The sequence below is a fragment of the Nicotiana tabacum genome, chromosome 22, assembly GCF_000715075.1.
Source record: "Nicotiana tabacum cultivar K326 chromosome 22, ASM71507v2, whole genome shotgun sequence".
In the NCBI taxonomy this organism is placed as follows: domain Eukaryota; kingdom Viridiplantae; phylum Streptophyta; class Magnoliopsida; order Solanales; family Solanaceae; genus Nicotiana; species Nicotiana tabacum.
Window position 1 is genome coordinate 122,564,055 of NC_134101.1, and position 18,348 is coordinate 122,582,402.

The 18,348-nt window shown below is 33.0% G+C and overlaps 1 protein-coding gene across 1 annotated transcript; it reads left to right on the forward strand.

The window, feature by feature from the left end:
• Window positions 1-15,145: 15,145 nt before the first annotated feature.
• On the forward strand, window positions 15,146-18,119 carry LOC107783959 (uncharacterized). Its single transcript, XM_016604991.2, has 3 exons — window positions 15,146-15,356; window positions 15,444-15,496; window positions 17,666-18,119. The coding sequence occupies exons 1-3, from the start codon at window positions 15,269-15,271 to the stop codon at window positions 17,786-17,788; spliced, it is 264 nt and encodes an 87-aa protein (XP_016460477.1). The 5' UTR covers window positions 15,146-15,268; the 3' UTR covers window positions 17,789-18,119.
• Window positions 18,120-18,348: the final 229 nt, after the last annotated feature.

Consider the following 18,348-nt stretch of genomic DNA (forward strand, 5'->3'; position numbering starts at 1 on the left):
TTTTGAAAAATAAAAACTATTTAAAGTAAGTAAACTAACTTACACCAAATTTATCACTAAACTCATTTATAAAGAATACTAGTTCGAGGAAAGAGAAAAAAAAAAACTAAAAGAGAGTAAGTTTTTTAATCCCAAATAAAGAATAAGGACCTAACATATTTGTAAGGATTTGCACCAGAACGTTGATAACCAAAACCAAAATTAATAAACTCACACACTAAATAGAATTTAACCAAAGAAGTATTTTGTTGACAAAAAGCTTTAAACAATTTTATGAACTATCTATGGTTTAAAATTTCACGTGAATTATGGCAAAAGAATAGATTAGGACTAAAGATTAAAAGTTAGGAACAGATTTCAGATTAGTAAAAGTTCGAAACACATTTCAGATTAATTTCAAACATACATGTACATATATAAATAACAAGAAGAAACCGGCGCTATTTAAAATACAAAAGAAAGCAAAAGAATAATTGAATTTAAATAAACTAACACCATACATTCAGTTATACATTATATTAAACTAACAAATGGGATTGAGTGCTACCTTTTGTAAGATTTCACAACAAAAAAAAATATCTACAATCTGCTGAATTGAACCCGCGAATTTAAAACCACGAAGGATACTTCAATTTTCGATTCTGAACCTAATAAGTCCACCGAATAATTTAACTCTAAGTGATTTTCACTCTAAAAGAACAATGCTATTTTTTAGTTAATGATTTTTCTATCTGATTGCCTCTAATGCTCATCTCTTTTCTCCTGTTCAAAGTTTTCTCTCTTTCAAAATATAAAAAGAATCAGTAGCAACAAATAGGTGATCTGTCATTAGTAAGTCGATTTTAATACGAATTTTAATTAGTTGGATATATATATATATAATTGTGGGAATGAGAAAGTTTATGTGGCATGTCTCAAATGCTAGGAATCATATTTATCTTTTTCTTCCTTTTTTTGAGATTTTCTCCTATTTTAATAGTTAAAAACTCAAAGTCATACCCCTTCATTGAACATAAGTACTATTAATTACAGTTACATGGTGAAAGAAAGATCATGTTTTGAAAAAAATTAATTGCAGTTTCATATTACTAATAATTAAGAAAGAGAAATGCACCGTTTCAAAATTTTATACCCAAATTTTTTGACTTTTCAACTACCATATTTAAAGATAAAAAATCATCCTTTACTATTTCATTCCTCCTCCACCGGTGAAGAATGGAAATACGCTTCCAATCTTTTCACCCTCTTTTATATTTTCTCTAATTCTCTCAAATATTTTTTTTATTGTGAGGCTGCTTTGCTTTTTCACCAAAGCTTTTTGATTAATTATAATTAGTTTAGTGGATTTGTTAAATTTCATAGGCGATTTATTTATTTAGATAATTTTTAGAGTGAATTGCGGTGCATTTTGAGATAATGATCAAAGAAATAATACAGTATACATGTCTGATTTATTGATGTTGAATGTATTTCTCTCATGTCTGACCCATGGACATAGTCCTTTTTTCTTTCTTAGAAGAAGAAATGTTGAGGAAGTGTTTTCTACGTCCTTACATATTTTATAGTGTTGCATAAACCGGGAATAGAATTGTTGATATGTCACATTCCATAGTGCAAAAATACTATATATCTTTTATCTCTATCTTTTTACTATTTTCTTACATTTTTTCATTTCTCTTATTTTAAAAAGTCCACATCCCATATAGCTCATGCCTCTTTATTTAGAGGCTATGGCCTTTAAAAAAATAAAATATTGAGGAAGAATGTGATAGTTCAACCATAAAAATGAGAGCTCGTGCAACGATTGTAATTATTTTAAAAATTATAGTAGTAAGTAAAGTAATTTATATCTCATTTTTTCAACACCACTTACCTCATCATATACCGCACAAAGAACATATCCAGCAGTGAAGAATTCTTGTGAGCTTGGGTCAAAGCTTCAGCAAAAAGATAATTAAATATTTGTTAATTACTTTCTATTTTTGCTTTATTTTGTCTTCTTGCAAATATTATAGCTTATGGATTTGGCTAACAGGTGCACTGCAATTATTTAATTTTGATCTTATAATATGTAGTAATGTGAAAGTTGGTATATCGACAATCGTGATCCTTCTTTTCATCCCATGATCTACTCCGTCTTTCATCACTGTGTATTTCCTCGATCTCTCATTTATGTAAACGTCGTTTAAATTTCATATTGTCATATGACTTTTACAAAGATCAAATCAATTTCAAGGCATTCCTTCATTCTGACTGAATTTTTTGAGAATATGATTTCTATGAAAATTATTAAATGTGCAGGCGGTGAAATATAGGATATGCATGAAAATGACGAAAGAAATTAACTTGGTGATACACACTATTCTCAATTTTGTATTTTAATGTTACAAATTGTCTAGGTACTTGCTTGCCATGTTTGGGGTATCATTTTGTGGGGAAAGTTGAGAAAGGTACTTTAACTTTGTTATTGAAAATTTGAGGAAAAATTTTATATTTTTCTTTTACTGTTATACGAGTTGTTTGAGCACGCAAATCGAGGTGCTGCTAAAAGAAGTTTTTAAGACCTCAGAACGCAGAATTCATTTTAAAAACAAGTGATGACCTTTTGGGTCATCACAAAAACACATGTTAGTAGATATCTTTTTATATATAGTATTCTTAAAATTAGTGTAATATCATAAATAATATATATATAACAAAAAGTTACGTTTAATTTTTATTTGCAGTGAAAACTTCTTGGTAGTTGATAGGGAGGATTTTATTAAGGGCTTATCCAATACAAATCCCAGTTAATTAGATTAGTAAGGTACAATGATAATGTTGCGATTGTAAAATATACGAAAGATAAAATTGCTCAAAGAGTAATATTTCCCTGATAATTAATTGAATGCTCTTGGGATACATATATGATATTATTTGACAAAGATATGAGGATGTCGATAAAATTATATGTAATCAATCTTAAAGACCGCGCAGACAAATTAACTAGTATATATATAAAAGTGAACTTTAAAAAAGTGATATGGCATGTTTCTTTGGCCAAGACCCACACTTATCTTTTTTCTCAATTTTTTGGCATTTTTTCTAGGTATGTGCTACATTAGAAAATCCAAAATTCACTTCTTAATTACATTCTCTTAATTATACCTCCCTCCGTTACTCTTCTTTCTCTCCCATTTCTTTTCAATTTAGAAGCTAATCGTTTTGCATCTATAGTAAAATAAAGCCTAATTATAGACAATCGTTTCTTATCATCATTAAAGCCCCAAACTATATGCCTCATCAGATTCCATACCAAAGTCACTTTTAAAAGTATTTGAATTACACCCACATCTCCTCCATAGCAATGATACCAATTGAATAGAAAATTATATGATAAATATAGTATCAAAATGGTATCGATTGCAGACAAAGAAACTTCTTCACCATCTCAAAGCATAGTTGCGGCCCCTTCTGATTCGAAGAGCCAATAGTTGTTGATTGCTTCATTTCTTAAAAAGATTAAATTTTTTCATTATTGTATAAATTATTAACTCTGTTTACTTCAGTTTTTCTTTTCTAGGTGTGGAATGAGAGATTGTTTACTTCAGTTTCTCTTTTTTAGGTGTGGAATGAGAGACATATATTGCTTTAAGAACATCTAACCTATGCTTACACAATTCACGAAAAACCAGCAACGGTATATACTGGCTATCTTTATTTTGATTTTTTCTATTTTCCTTCTGAAGGTTATATGAAGCTAAAGACAAGAAGAATAAGAGAAAATATAGATATTTTGTTTTCTCTGTGCAGATGCTCATTTGAAGGAGAAAGATTGAAGTGGGATCACTACATTGCAAGAAAAGATGGAAAACGATAATTTTCTTAGAAATATACTCACTTCCCCGACAATAGCTAAATGATTAATTGAGGGTACGATATTCTCTTAGGCAAGAAATAATTATTTCTTTAATAGTAGTAATAATTTTTAGATTTTTTTTTTTTTGGATGTCCTCGAAGGGACATGACTCATGTAGTTGTAACATTAATTGAAATGAGTTTAGGTACTCTTCTGTATGGATAATTATAATTAATTGTACTGAAAATTTAAAATTAATAGAGTTTGTGTTTAATTTGAATTGCTTTTGTGGGTGATACGTTCTCGGAAATATACCATATGGAATCGGCATGTCTTTACATACAAAGGAGGTTACGTTGAAATATTCTTGAGTCGGAAAATTTAAGAGCTATTGTGAAAAATCTGAAAGAAGACAAAGTCGCTGGCTTCTCAACATGTTGCTTATTTTAGAGTAGAAAATTTTTTCGTAGGTATAAAGTCTCTCTCTGTCCAATGCCCTCTAAAAAGCATATTTGGTAAGAAACAAGACAGGTACAGTGATTAAAACAATGATTAAATTGATATTTATTTATTTATTCTCATTTTTTTTACTGTTACCTTTTTTCTTTTTCCCTATTTTTCCCACTGATATGATCATATATTAGAAAAAATAGAATTTAATTTATAATAGATTTTAGATGGACTTTCATCTTCCGAAGTTCACATCCGGCGTCAAGTATTTAAGAATGCTGAATTTGCGATATGCTAGAGCTGGTTTTTTACCCAATGGAGTTGATATTATTGAGGTATCTTGCTATTCACATTGTTAGGAAGGAAATAATAAAAATAAATTACTGTAGAAACGCTCTAATAATATTGTTGTTCTTGCTCTTTAATTTGGATACTATTGATATAATTATGTGAACAAAAAAAAAATTGAGTGTTGACACAAAAGAAAAAAAAAGAACAAGGAGGAACCAGAATTTTCCTTATCCTCTTTCTGATACTTGGATCCTTTTTCTTTTCTTTTCTTTTTTTGAATGAATTAATTGTTTCAATTTATACAATTGGCTATGGGAACATTAAAAGAGAAAGAAGCAAACTTTTTGGAAATTTTGCAGAAAGTTAGTAGAAGAAATTGGAGATTTGTAAATACGATGAAGAAGGGAGCAAAGTGTTTTATTCTACTTATATACATTGATGATGTATAAAAAATTAGTTTACAATATCATATCATATTTAAATATTGTAGTAAATAAGCAAATAATATATAGTATATATTTTTTCAAATTATAATTTTTTTTATGTTAAATCACATGTAAAAATATCTTTTAGGTAACCTCATAATTTAAAAAAAATTAACTACCAATGTATGTTACTTAAACTGTAATTCTTATAATTTATCGAGGATAATAGAGATTTAAGGGGTTTTCTGTCACGACCCGGATTTTCCACCCTTGAGAGTTGTGATGACGCCTACTAATGTGAGCTAGGCAAGCCAATCCTTTAAACTAATTACTCCATTATCCAATTAATTCTTTTTAACAGATATAAAGTGATAACATATAAACAACGAAATATTTAATTAAGCGGAAGAAAAATAATAAAATATCTGAATCTGTAGCTATTACAACTACTTAAGCCTTAATCACCCAAAATCGGGTGTCACAGTGTCACAGACGATCTAAGACTGCTAAATACAATGTCCGAGAATAAAAGACACACTATTTCTGAAGCAAAAAGATGAAACATGAAATAAAAGATAGAGGAGACGCCAGGGCCTGCGGACGCCTGCAGGTCTACTTTAGATCTCCGCGTGGACAGAAGGTAGCCTCCAACTACGGTCCAAGAGTTGCTCCAGGATCTGCACATAGTGCAGAGTGTAGTATCAGCACAACCGACCCTATGTGCTGGTAAGTGTCTAGCCTAACCTCGGCGAAGTAGTGACGAGGCTAGGACCAGGCCACCAAATAAACCTGTGCAGTAATATAATATACAGCGGAAAGTAAAGCAGGAATAAACAAGTAAAGATGGGAGGAGGAAAACGTGTTTCGGGGAATAACAGGTAAAAACAGAATATCAAGAGAATTATAAAGGAATCAAAATCCAACCACTAACAAGAATAAGGAAAACAAAGGCAGATTTTACTTCCTTTTCACATCTTGTTGCAGGCATGTCACCCGCTCCCATTTCCTGTATCTCGTGGCAGGCGTGCTACCCGCTCCCATTTCATGTATCTCGTGGCAGGCGTGCTACCCGCTCCCATTTCATGTATCTCGTGGCAGGCGTGTCACCCGCTCCCATTTCATTTATCTCGTGGTAGGCGTACCACCCGCTCCCATTTCCTTATATCTCGTGGTAGGCGTACCATCCGCTCCCAGTTACAAGCCAACAATAATCACAAGGAATCTCGGCAAGGGAACAAGAGCAATATAACAACTTCCCGGCAAGGGAACAATGATATTTCAACAACATCCCGGCAAGGGAACAATAATATCAAACAAACATCCCAGCAAAGGAACAATACTATCAAAACAAACATCCCGGCAAGGGATCATTAATATCAAACAAATATCCCGGCAAGGGAACAATGGTGATAATAACATATGAAGCGCAATAAACCACAACGGAGTCATAATAATTATAATACAAGACTCACGGGCATGCTTGACACCAACGTATAGATACTCGTCACCATGCCTATACGTCGTACTCCACAAATAACATATAGCAAATAAGACACAACTCCTAATCCCTCAAGCTAAGGTTAGACCAAACACTTACCTCGATGCCACGAACACAATTCATTATTCAACTATAGCTTTACCCCTTGATTCCACCACCAATTCGCTTGTATCTAGTCACAAGTTACTTAATTACATCAATAAACGCTAAATGAATCAACCCTAATGCAAGAAAATGAGTTTTCCAAAGTTTTACCCAAAAAGTCAAAAATCGCCCCCGGGCCCACATAGTCAAAACCCGAGGTTCGAACCAAAACCCGATTATCCATTCCCTCACGAACCCAAATATATAATTTGTTTTGAAATCGGACCTCAAATCGAGGTCTAAACCCCCAATTTTTGAAAAACCTAGGTTCTACCCAAAACACCCAATTTCCCCCATGAAAATCATTGATTTTAAGTTGAAATCATGTTAAAAGATGTTAATGATTGAAGAAAATGAGTTAAAAACGACTTACAATTGATTTGGAGAAGAAGAAGCCTTTGAAAAATCGCTCTAGTGTGTTTATATTTTGAGAGGTTATGAAAAATGGGTTTAAAATCGTCTAAGTATAAAAGTTGCAGGTCTCAGGTATGGGAATTGCGAACCCCGACCTTTGCTGGCTTGGGAAGTTGGGAAATGCGAACTGAAAATTGCAAAGGGAGGTTGGGAAATGCGAACTGGGAATTGCGAAGGGAGGTTGGGAAATGCGAGGCCTGCAGGCCTGCAATTCCTTAAGTCCAAAATTTCACCCTGCAGCCTATTCAAAATTCACCCGAGCCCCCGGGGCTCCAAACCAAACATGCACACCACCCTAAAAATATCATACGGACTCGCTCGTGCATTCAAATCACTAAAATAACATCAACAACTATGAATTAAACCTCAAAATCAATGAAATTTTCCCAAAACTTCTTTAAACATCAAATTTTGCATTTAAGGTTCGAATCACGTCAAATGGATTCCGTTTCTTACCAAACTTCACAGAATTATCTTAAATCATATATAAGACCTGTACCAGGTGCCGGAACCAAAATATGGGCCCGATACCATCGAATTTTAATCAAAATTCATTTCCAAATCTTATAAATAATTTCAGAAAATAATTTTCTTCAAAAATTCATTTATCGGGCTTGGGACCTCGGAATTCGATTCCGGGCATACGCCCAAGTCCCATATTTTTCTACGGACCCTCCGGGACCGTCAAATTATGGGTCCGGGTCCGTTTACCCAAAACGTTGACCGAAGTCAAATTAACTCATTTTATAGTCAAAATTTATCATTTTTCACAGATTTTCACATATAAGCTTTTCGGCTACGCGCTCGGACTGCGTACGCAAATCGAAGTATTGCTAAAAGAGATTTTTAAGGCCTCAGAACGCAGAATTTTATTTTAAAACAAGTGATGACCCAAACATTTTCTAAAATAGATGAATTAAGAGGGGGGAAGAGGAAAGAAATCAATAATGATCGAGCAGATTCAAAAAGAAATAGTTGAAAAAGGAAAAACAATAGGAAAACGAATAGATATTGGGAATACAATTCAATACTTTTTTTTCTTTTATAGTTGCCTTACATTCATTTCAAATTCTATACATGATTTGCATAGAAGATTTTTTTTTAAAAAAAAAAAGAGAAGAAAAACTAAAGTTTTACTATCTAACGAAAGAATGGGTATGTTTTAGATATGCATTAGACTAAGGGAATAAGGTGCGCATACACAAACACATATTTAAGTGAACTTTTTTTTATATATTTTTTTCATTTCTTAAAAAATCAGATTATGAAAATTATTGTCCATCTAACCTCAATCAATATGTAGTATTTATTTTTTATTTATATATATACGTCAAAATTTTATCTCTTTTATTTTAATTAAATTTCTAAAATAATTATTTATGAATTAAATATACTTTTATAATCGTACGAAGCGCAGATAAATTGACTAGTTATATATAGATGTGTGGGTTAATGGTGAGATGAATGGGAAAAGTAGGAAGTGAGGTTGAGAGATGTGAGCTGGTGGGGAGTTAGTTGGGATTTATACCCTTCTTCTTTTTTTTCCTTATTTTGTTACTTTTTGTTTGCCTTTTCGTTAATTACCTTTATTTAAATAACTATTGCGCCCTTTTTTTTTTAAATGAAGACAAGAGAAAGTAAAATATATAGATTAAAATATTAGCCAATTACTTCTAGACTTCAATATTATATACATAAGAAAACTAAATATTTGTATTATGTAGTTACCATAGCTTGCATTTAAAATTCTTATTAGAAGAAACTAAATATTTTTTGTAATTTTTCTTTTTCTCTTTACAAATAGAAATAAAATTTGTGCTATAAGTATGTGAATATTTTTGTAGATTTTTTTTAAAATAAAATATATTAAGAGTAAGATAAAAGTTTAAAATATTAAGATTAGACCTAAAAAAAATATTTACACTAAAATAGTATAAAATTTGGATGTGATAAAAAATTAATTGTTCACAACGATAATTTAATTTGGATGAAAACTTAGGCCTCAATTTCTTTGATTTTTAAGCATTATATTTCTATCCTTTCGTGAAGTATTTGAATACATAAATTTTATTCTTCAACAAATTTAAGAAACTGATATTCAAATGAACGCAAAAAGTTAAATAGTTAGGACATGTTATAAATATATTATATTATGGATGTTCATTTAGTACTCTGTTGTAAATAAGTTTTCTGAAAAAGCTTATCTATATGGGATTTCGCCGTAAATATGTTTATCTATTTAGTACTCTATTGGAAATAAGCTTCCTGAAGAAGCTTATCACTTCGGTACCCGGTTATGGATAAATATTATCCCCAGTAGAAGATTATCGATACCAGGTATAATAAGCTTATCCTTTCGGTACCCGGTTATGGATAAACATTACCCCTGGTAGAAGATTATCCATACCAGGTATAATAAGCTTATCCTTTCGGTTCCCGGTTATGGATAAACATTATCCCTTGTAGAAAATTATCCATACCGGGTACAAAGAGCTTATCCTTTCAATACTCCGTTATGGATAATCATTACCCCTAGTAGAAGATTATCTATACAATGAGCTTATCCATTCAGTACTCCGTTATGGATAAACATTGCTCTCAGTAGAAGATTATTCATATCTGGTATAATAGCAGCTTGCAGTAGCAGCTTACACAACAACTTCCTTTCTTCTATAAATAGAAGAGATTACAGTTCATTATGTACATCAGTTTGAATTCGAATAATATATCAGTTTCTCTCTATATTTGTCTTTACTTTACAGTCTTTATTTTATAACACGTTATCAGCACGAGACTCTGCCATCTCGAGCAAATATTTTGAAAGTATCTGAGGTAAAAACTTTCTTTTCCTAAATAATGTCAAATCTTTCTAAACTTGAATTTGTAGCCCTAGATATATCGGGCAAAAGTTACATGTCTTGAGTGTTTGATGCTGAAATTCATCTTGATGCGATGGGTCTGGCAAACACCATCAAGGATAAAAATCAGGCATCAAACCAAGACCGTGCCAAAGCAATGATATTCCTGCGTCATCACCTTGATGAGGGCTTGAAAATGAAATATCTTACTGTTAAAGATCCAATCATACTGTGGAATAATTTGAAAGATAGATATGACCACCTGAAGATGGTCGTTCTTCCACAGGCACGTTATGATTGGACTCATCTAAGGCTACAAGATTTTAAATCTATCAGTGAGTATAATTCTGCTATGTTCAGAATTATTTCCCAATTGAAATTATGTGGTGATAATATTACTGATCATGATATGTTGGAGAAAACTTTCACCACTTTTCATGCCCCGAATATGCTCCTGCAGCAGCAATATCGAGAGATGGGATTTAAAAAGTATTCTGAACTTATCTCACATCTTCTTATAGCAGAGCAACATAATGGGCTATTAATGAAAAACCATGAAAGCCGACCTATTGGTTCTTGTCCATTCCCTGAAGTGAATGAGACGAACTTCCACCAGGCTAAACGTGGAAGAGGTCGTGGCCCCAGTCATGGTCATGGCCTTGGTCGGGGAAGAAGCCCCAATCATGGTAATAATAATGAACCAAAGAAGCCTCCTCACCACCAACAATGGAAAAGGAAGGAACAAAAGCATGAAGCGGTGCAAGTACCAAATGCAGAAAATGCATGCTATAGATGTAGAGGAAAAGGGCACTGGTCACGTACCTGTTGTACGCCAAAGCACCTGGTTGAACTTTATCAAGCCTCCCTGAAGAAGACAGAGAAAAATGTTGAAGCAAATTTTATTTCTGAAGATAATTTAGACTTCATGCATTTGGATGTAGCTGATTACCTTGCACTTCCAGAAGGAGAAACAAATCATGTAATCGGTGGTGAATCTGTAGAAATGTAAATATTTTAATTTTTGTTATTTGTAATAGATAGTATGGTTATGTAATTATTGTACATAAAGAAAAATTATGATTTGATAATGATGTTTACTATAATATATCTTGTTTTGAAGAATATGGATAACATTATTAGTTCAACTTAAACTCTAACAGAGTTTGCAAGAAATATACAACCATAAGAAGTGGTTATATTTCGTATATCTCATTGTAATTATATTTTGTTAACCACCAGAAGAGGTATATGCCTATGATCACCAGAAGTGATAATTTAGGCTTTCTATGGTTACAATTGAAGATAAGCAACATAAATATTCTCTATATTAAATGCATGCCTCGATTTGCTCTTGAAGTAGTAAATATTTTAAAAGAGGTTGAGGCATCACAATTTGATGTGATTAATGCACATTCAGATAATTATATTCGATTTCCTGAAGGATGAGAACTTTTGATAATATTAATCCATTCCCTGAAGTGAATGTGACAATATTGATAAGTCGGGTAAATATGAACGCGCTCTTGATGTGAATACATTACAATTTACCTCCAGAAGAGGTAATATAATTGAGAGAATGTATACTCAATATTTCGTATTTTAAATTTGCTCCTGAAGAAGTAACACAATTGAAATTGCCTCCTGAAGTGGGAAAATATTATGAAGAGGAGTTTTCGTGTGCTTAAACAATTGTTTTACATTGTTTATTTGATTGTGATTTTCTCTCATGATACCAGCAGTATCTGAGCAATATTTGATAGTACAAAATATATTAACAACTCCGGAAGAGCTAACTGTTTGCCTAGAGGATACATGACACCAGTAGTGCCCGATAAATATTAGATTGTGGATAATAAATGAAGGCTCTCGAAGAGCTTATATACAAATATGTCATTCATATTATATGATTATGGTCAAAACATATGTTGTAGTAAACTTGAAGTTTGCTAATACAAATGGCTATCATATTGAGACTACAAATGATTGAAAGATTGATAATCTTCATGTTTCCACAATCATAGGGGTAAAATAATATGTATGTGAGAAGTTACCCACCTTATTCTTTAATTTGTACTATATCATGTATCATAGTAAATCTGAAGTTTACTAAAGCAAAAGTTTATGCCATAGTAAACTAGAAGTTTACTAAGAGATAGCACATGACATGATAAACTTGAAGTTTTCATTTGCCATTTTTAAATGAGCTATTTGAGAATTCAGATAAGCATATACTAAAGAACTAGAAGATTCTTCGGGAATTCTCATGTGTTGCTTGTTCTCATAATGAATTGATTATACCAGCTAAAGTTGGGACTAAGACCCCTGATTCTGAAATATATAAAAGGTGAATATGGGTCCGTTCACCCATCATGTGAACCACTTATAGGTACATATATGAGATGGTTACATGTGTAATTATTGTCAACCTGCAGTTTGGCATTTGGAATTGTTTTTCTCAATTAAGAGCATAATTTTCAGATTATGAAATCAAAACAGTTCATCTTGATAATGCTGGTTTATATCCAAGCTGGTTTAGCATTGAATACCTCCTATTAATGGCTAAACCATTGCTTATGAGAACAAAGCTTCATGTGTTGGTCTAAGATTTTCTAAATTGCATATAGCAACACTTGTATGCATCAGATCAACAATATATGATAAGTCCTCCCTTCACAATTGGTTTAGGATCAGAAATCAAATATTTTTACTATCTTTTGTTGTGTGGTATATGATTAATTTCTCTACCATAATACACAAAGATATGTTTCCCAAAGATGATTGGGGATATATGTTAGTTTTTCTAACATTTGGGGGATAGAATAAACAGTTGAAAAATATGCTATATGAATCGAATTATCATTAATATGATCCTCACTTAGAAGATAATTCAAGTCGAATGCCAGAAGAATTTGCTGATCCAAAATTAAATATCATATTTCAGCTGCAAATGCTCCTATTAAAATTAAAGTCCCTGAAGGATAGAGTTTACTGTACGCATGAAGCGTGGTAGACCAATCGGTTCCAAAGGTAACAATCCTTGAAAAATAGTAGGAGCTAATGATCAAAATGATCATAATGAGGAGGAAATAAGCTCTAGAAGAGCCCACGACATAACATTTCATGAAACTCCCGAAAAAGTTCAGGTACCTGAAAATAAAGAAAGTGATGAGATCTCCACAAGTTATGTCGCTTCGGAACTGACACAAAATGATCGTCGACGATATATTTAATACAATATAGTGCACAATATTGTAAAAGATTGTGAGGATCGGACCAGCAGTCCAGACACTTGAAGATGTCATACCATTTAGATACAAGTCTTAACCTATATGACTTATTTGATTAAATCTATATGAAGATCCTTGAAGGATTGAAAATCCTGAAGCATATAATTCAAAGTCTTGAGAAATGTACTCGATCAAATTACAAAGATCTTTTTACGGTTTAAAGTAATCTGTGCACGTGTGATATAATCGCCTCAGTAAATATTTGTTGAAAAAAAGTTACATAAATTATGTTATTTGTCCATGTATTTTTATAAAGAAATGTCATCAGAATTTGTTACACTTGTTGTTTATGTTGGTGACATAAATCTTATTAGAACTCCAGAAGAGCTCCAAGAGGGTCTTAAAAATGCTTTTACATGGACAAAGTGTACCCATTAAGTACACCAATGGATATTCAATCACGTAAAGTGAATAAGGATCCGTTCCAACCTCTAGAAGAGGATGAGGAGCTCCTTGGTCCTGAAATACTCTATCTCGGTGTAGATAGTGCACTTATTTATCTTGCTAATGCTAACAAAAGTGGTGCAGATCGTATTGGTAATGCAGATGCAGGTTATTTATCCGATACCCATAAAGCTCGATCTCAAACCGGCAAGCAGGAAGTGCATATGATTGAGATCAGTGATTCATTTGAGAAACATGTGGGTTGGATTGTGATAAAAGACCCACAATATTATACGGAGACAATGTTTCATGCATAGCCCTATTAAAGGGAGATTTATAAAAAGAAGATAGAACGAAGAACATTTCACCAGAATTATTCTACATACATGATCTTCAGGAAATTTGTGACATTGATGTACATCAAATTAGTTCAAATGACAATCCAGCAAATTGTCTTTACCAACTTCAATTTTTGAGAATATGGTTTACAAGATTGGAATGCGGAGACTCAAATATTTGAAATAAGGTTTTCTTCAGGGGGAGTAAAATGCGCGTTATACTCTTTTTCCCTTACTAAGGTTTTTCCCACGGGGTTTTCCTTATAAGGTTTTTAATGAGGCAGCCAGCAATGCGTATTACTAAATATGTGCACTCTTTTTCCTTCACTTAATTTTTTTCCCACGGGATTTTTTCTAGTAAGGTTTTAATGAGGCACATTATCTTTTAATGAACATCCAAGGGGGAGTATTATAAATATATTATATTATGGATGTTCATTTAGTACTCTGTTGTAAATAAGTTTCATGAAGAAGCTTATCCATATGGGACTCCGTCGTAAATATGTTTATCTATTTAGTACTCTATTGGAAATAAGCTTCCTGAATAAGCTTATCACTTCGGTACCCGATTATGGATAAATATTACCCCCAGTAGAAGATTATCCATACCAGGTATAATAAGTTTATCCTTTCGGTACCCGATTATGGATAAACATTACCTTCGGTAGAAGATTATCCATACCAGATATAATAAGCTTATCCTTTCGGTACCCGGTTATGGATAAACATTACCCCTTGTAGAAGATTATCCATACCGAGTACAATGAACTTATCCTTTCAATACTCCGTTATGGATAATCATTACCCCTAGTAGAAGATTATCTATACAATGAACTTATCCATTCAGTACTCCGTTATGGATAAACATTGCTCTCAGTAGAAGATTATTCATATCTGGTGTAGTAGCAGCTTACACAGCAGCTTGCAGTAGCAGCTTACACAACAACTTCCTTTCTTCTATAAACAGAAGAGATTACAGTTCATTATGTACATCAGTTTGAATTCGAATAATATATCAGTTTCTCTTTATACTTGTCTTTACTTTACAGTCTTTATTTTATAATAGGACCATTATTGTGCCATTCTTTATAGGACGGGAACAGTAATTTCAAGGCAAAAAAAGGAAAAACAATTATTATCGGTAGTGGAAAAATGAAAGAAAAAAAAGAAGAGAAATTAAAACAAGAACGAGACCGGTGCACGGTTAGTCCACATAGAAGGACCCGAACCGGTCTATATGTTCATTCAGAACCGCAATTCGACGAATCGGGTAAATATAAACCCTAGCATCCCACAAAACCCTAGCATCCGTTCAAACCAATTGAGGAAGAGGGTTGAAAAATGACACAAAAGGCAGGTCTATTCAAAGGGCAACAGAAGAAGAAATCAGTACCTAGTCGTCATGGAAAAGCCCCTCAAATTCGCAAAGGTATATATCTGTTTCTTTTGTGCGTTGTCCCATTGATTGTGTTATAGCGTCTATTAATTTGGGGCTTACAACTATTCTCAATTGCAGGGAAAAGAGCTGTGAAGCCGTCAAAGAATACAAAGCAGATGGATGTCGATCGGGTGAGTACTCTCATCCATGCTTTGTGATTTTGAGGTTTATAATTTATGGTATTTTGAGTTATTTATGTGCTTAATTAACATAAATTGCCAGCATGTTTTGCACCACCACCACCACCAACAACAACAGCTGGTGCATGTTTTGCACCAGCTGGGATAAATTATCTCAACGGTTTACTTCATGTCACTTGTTGTAACCAGAGTGTAAAAACTCAAAACTAGTCTTTGAACTAAAACAATTTACCAATGGAAGAAAAAAAACTTGAACACATTTTACATCATCCAAGCACAAAAAACGAGTAATTGAGTACATAGAATGCAATAGTCCTGGAGGTTGGGTTTGAGGAAGGGGTGTGGTTTTTGGTGATGAATAGGAGTGGGCATATGTTTTGTAGGAGTAGTTAGGAGGAGTAGGAGAGAGTGGAAAATTACTTAGACCCGTAAAGGACTAAAGTCATTTTCCCCGTACGTGTTGTAAATTATTTTCTTATGTCACTTTTCGTTTTTACTTTAATTAAGTTCAGGATAGTGGGGAAAACAGTAGCAGTGGAGCTGCGGTTGAAGCTTATTTTCTTTGCCAAGTATTATGCATATATATGGTTCGCATCAGGAAATGTAATATGTTACTGCTGGGTGTAAAGTTGCTACAATAGTAGGGGTGGGTTTGTGGAAAGGTGGCTAGTTAAAATCCTCTTTTTTTTCTTTCTTTTTTTTTTTTTTTTTGGTAAAGGGCTTCCTTGAGTTTCATAGTCCACTTAGTCTGCTGTCTTAATTCTGTATTCCCAGAGGAAACATGGGACCGGTGCAAACAAAACTAAAAAGAGTGTTTGAGGAGGGTGTTAAATAAGTTATTAGCGTGCTCCTGATAAATGAATAAATAAAAAGTGATTAGGGTGCTATAGTAGGGTAACACATCTGGTTTGTTTTCTGCTTAAAAGAGCTGAAAGACTTCAGACTGGTCAGGCTTAGCTTATCTGTGATAGATTTGCAAAAGCATCAATTCTGCTCAAACATTAGGTTGTTTTTATTTATGCAACCTTCAAGTACTTGAATGTAGATGCCACAAGTGGTTAAGTTTAGGGTTATGAAGAATGATATTATGCTGATTTCATATATTCTGGACACAAGGATGTAGTGGAGCAGAAAGAACCGAAATGGTAGGCGGCACAATATGTAGTTGCACTTTCTTTGTTTTTCTCTTTTCGCTTGGCGTTGGGTACGTCCAGCTATGTTTTGTTTAGATACCATTGCTCAGGTTAAAGTCTTTAAACTTATTAATTTCTTCAAACTATTGACTGCTGGCATGATTTCTGTGGTTGAAGAAAAAGTTATTCAGCTGTACCTTCAACTTTAAAATTTTAGTATCAAATCATTTGCTCAACTAATATACAGGTTTAAATGGTAATGTATAGTGGTATCTCTGTACGTGACAAGCTGACTCAGTTGGTAAAGGGAACTTGGGCATTGACTGCTTTAACAATTCAATTGCTGGTTTTTAGCAAATGATTAAGTCTGTGTCTATGTGCTTTTTTGCAAAACTATCTATTCATTGTCACTTAGAAGCAGCCATTAACTAAATTATAATGATATTGGTAAAATTAGATTGTTTTGTCATCTTGTGTTTGCATTAACCTTTTAGCATGTTGGATTGATTGACCTCATAAAGGGTATTCAATATTCCAGCTTCACTGGTGTTTTTAAGTTTTAGTACTAGTTCAACTCCCTCTATTAGCCTGTTCCAATTTATATGATGTACTTTCCATTTTGGGATTTCGAGTCTTTTACATGAATCCACAGATAACAGTATTTTACCGTAGCTCACATCTCCATAAAGGTTATATTCAGGTAAACAATTCTACTTGGACAATCATGTGAAGTTTCCTCCAATAAACTTATCCAAGTACTTATTGAATAATTTTGTCCTTTGCTAACATATAAGTAAATTTTAAGAAACTCCATGCTCATCACATAAGATAAGTTAGTTATATAAGAAGTAATAAGTTTTACTGTTGCGTCGCGGTATTTTTTGCGATGTCGAGTTTCAAAATAATTATGTGGCAACTCTAAGTGGAATTCCTAGATTTATCTCAAAAGCAAGAATTGATATAGCTATTGCGCTTTTTATTGATTGCATTTGTCTCATTATTTTGCATTGTTCTTTTCTGCGACCAGGAGTTGACAAAGTTTATAAATCACTGCAATGAAGTAAAAGCAGCTACATTTGCTACTAAGGATGGTGGTCAATTAAATATAATAAAACCACAGCCTGAGTCCTCCAGTGGTGCAAAGAAGTAGTGCAAAGATGAGTGATGACTGCCTAAGAGGCATCAGTTGTATAAACAAAATTTTGGTGTCGTCTGTTTGCAAAGGTCTTCTTTTTCACTTTTGTAAGACCTAGTTATGATTTTTTTCTTTTGTAAGGAGCCTCATTTGAAACGGGTACAATCAGAAAAATTCCATGTCATGTTATCATATTCTGGGTCTTGTTCCACAGGAAAACTGCCATATATTTCCCGGCTCAGTCATTCCAGAAGCTCTCCGTAGTTTGAACTTTGAAGTCTGATATTTTCTATTTGTACTGAACTATCTATGCTATTCTTAAATAGTGCACTGGTTCTCTTGGTAAGCTTTCCCTTCTAATACTTCTCCAATTTATTCGCATCTGAAGTATAACTGCATATGAGCATTCAGTGGAACCGGTGAACTATTTTTTGCAATCATGTCTGGTACTGTTAGGTTTGTTGAGTCAGTTGTTTGGTTCGCATACAAAGTTATGTAGGGATTTTTTTTGTCAGCATAGGGATTATAATAGTGATGGACTTAATATTATCCCAAATTATATCGGTTACTAAATG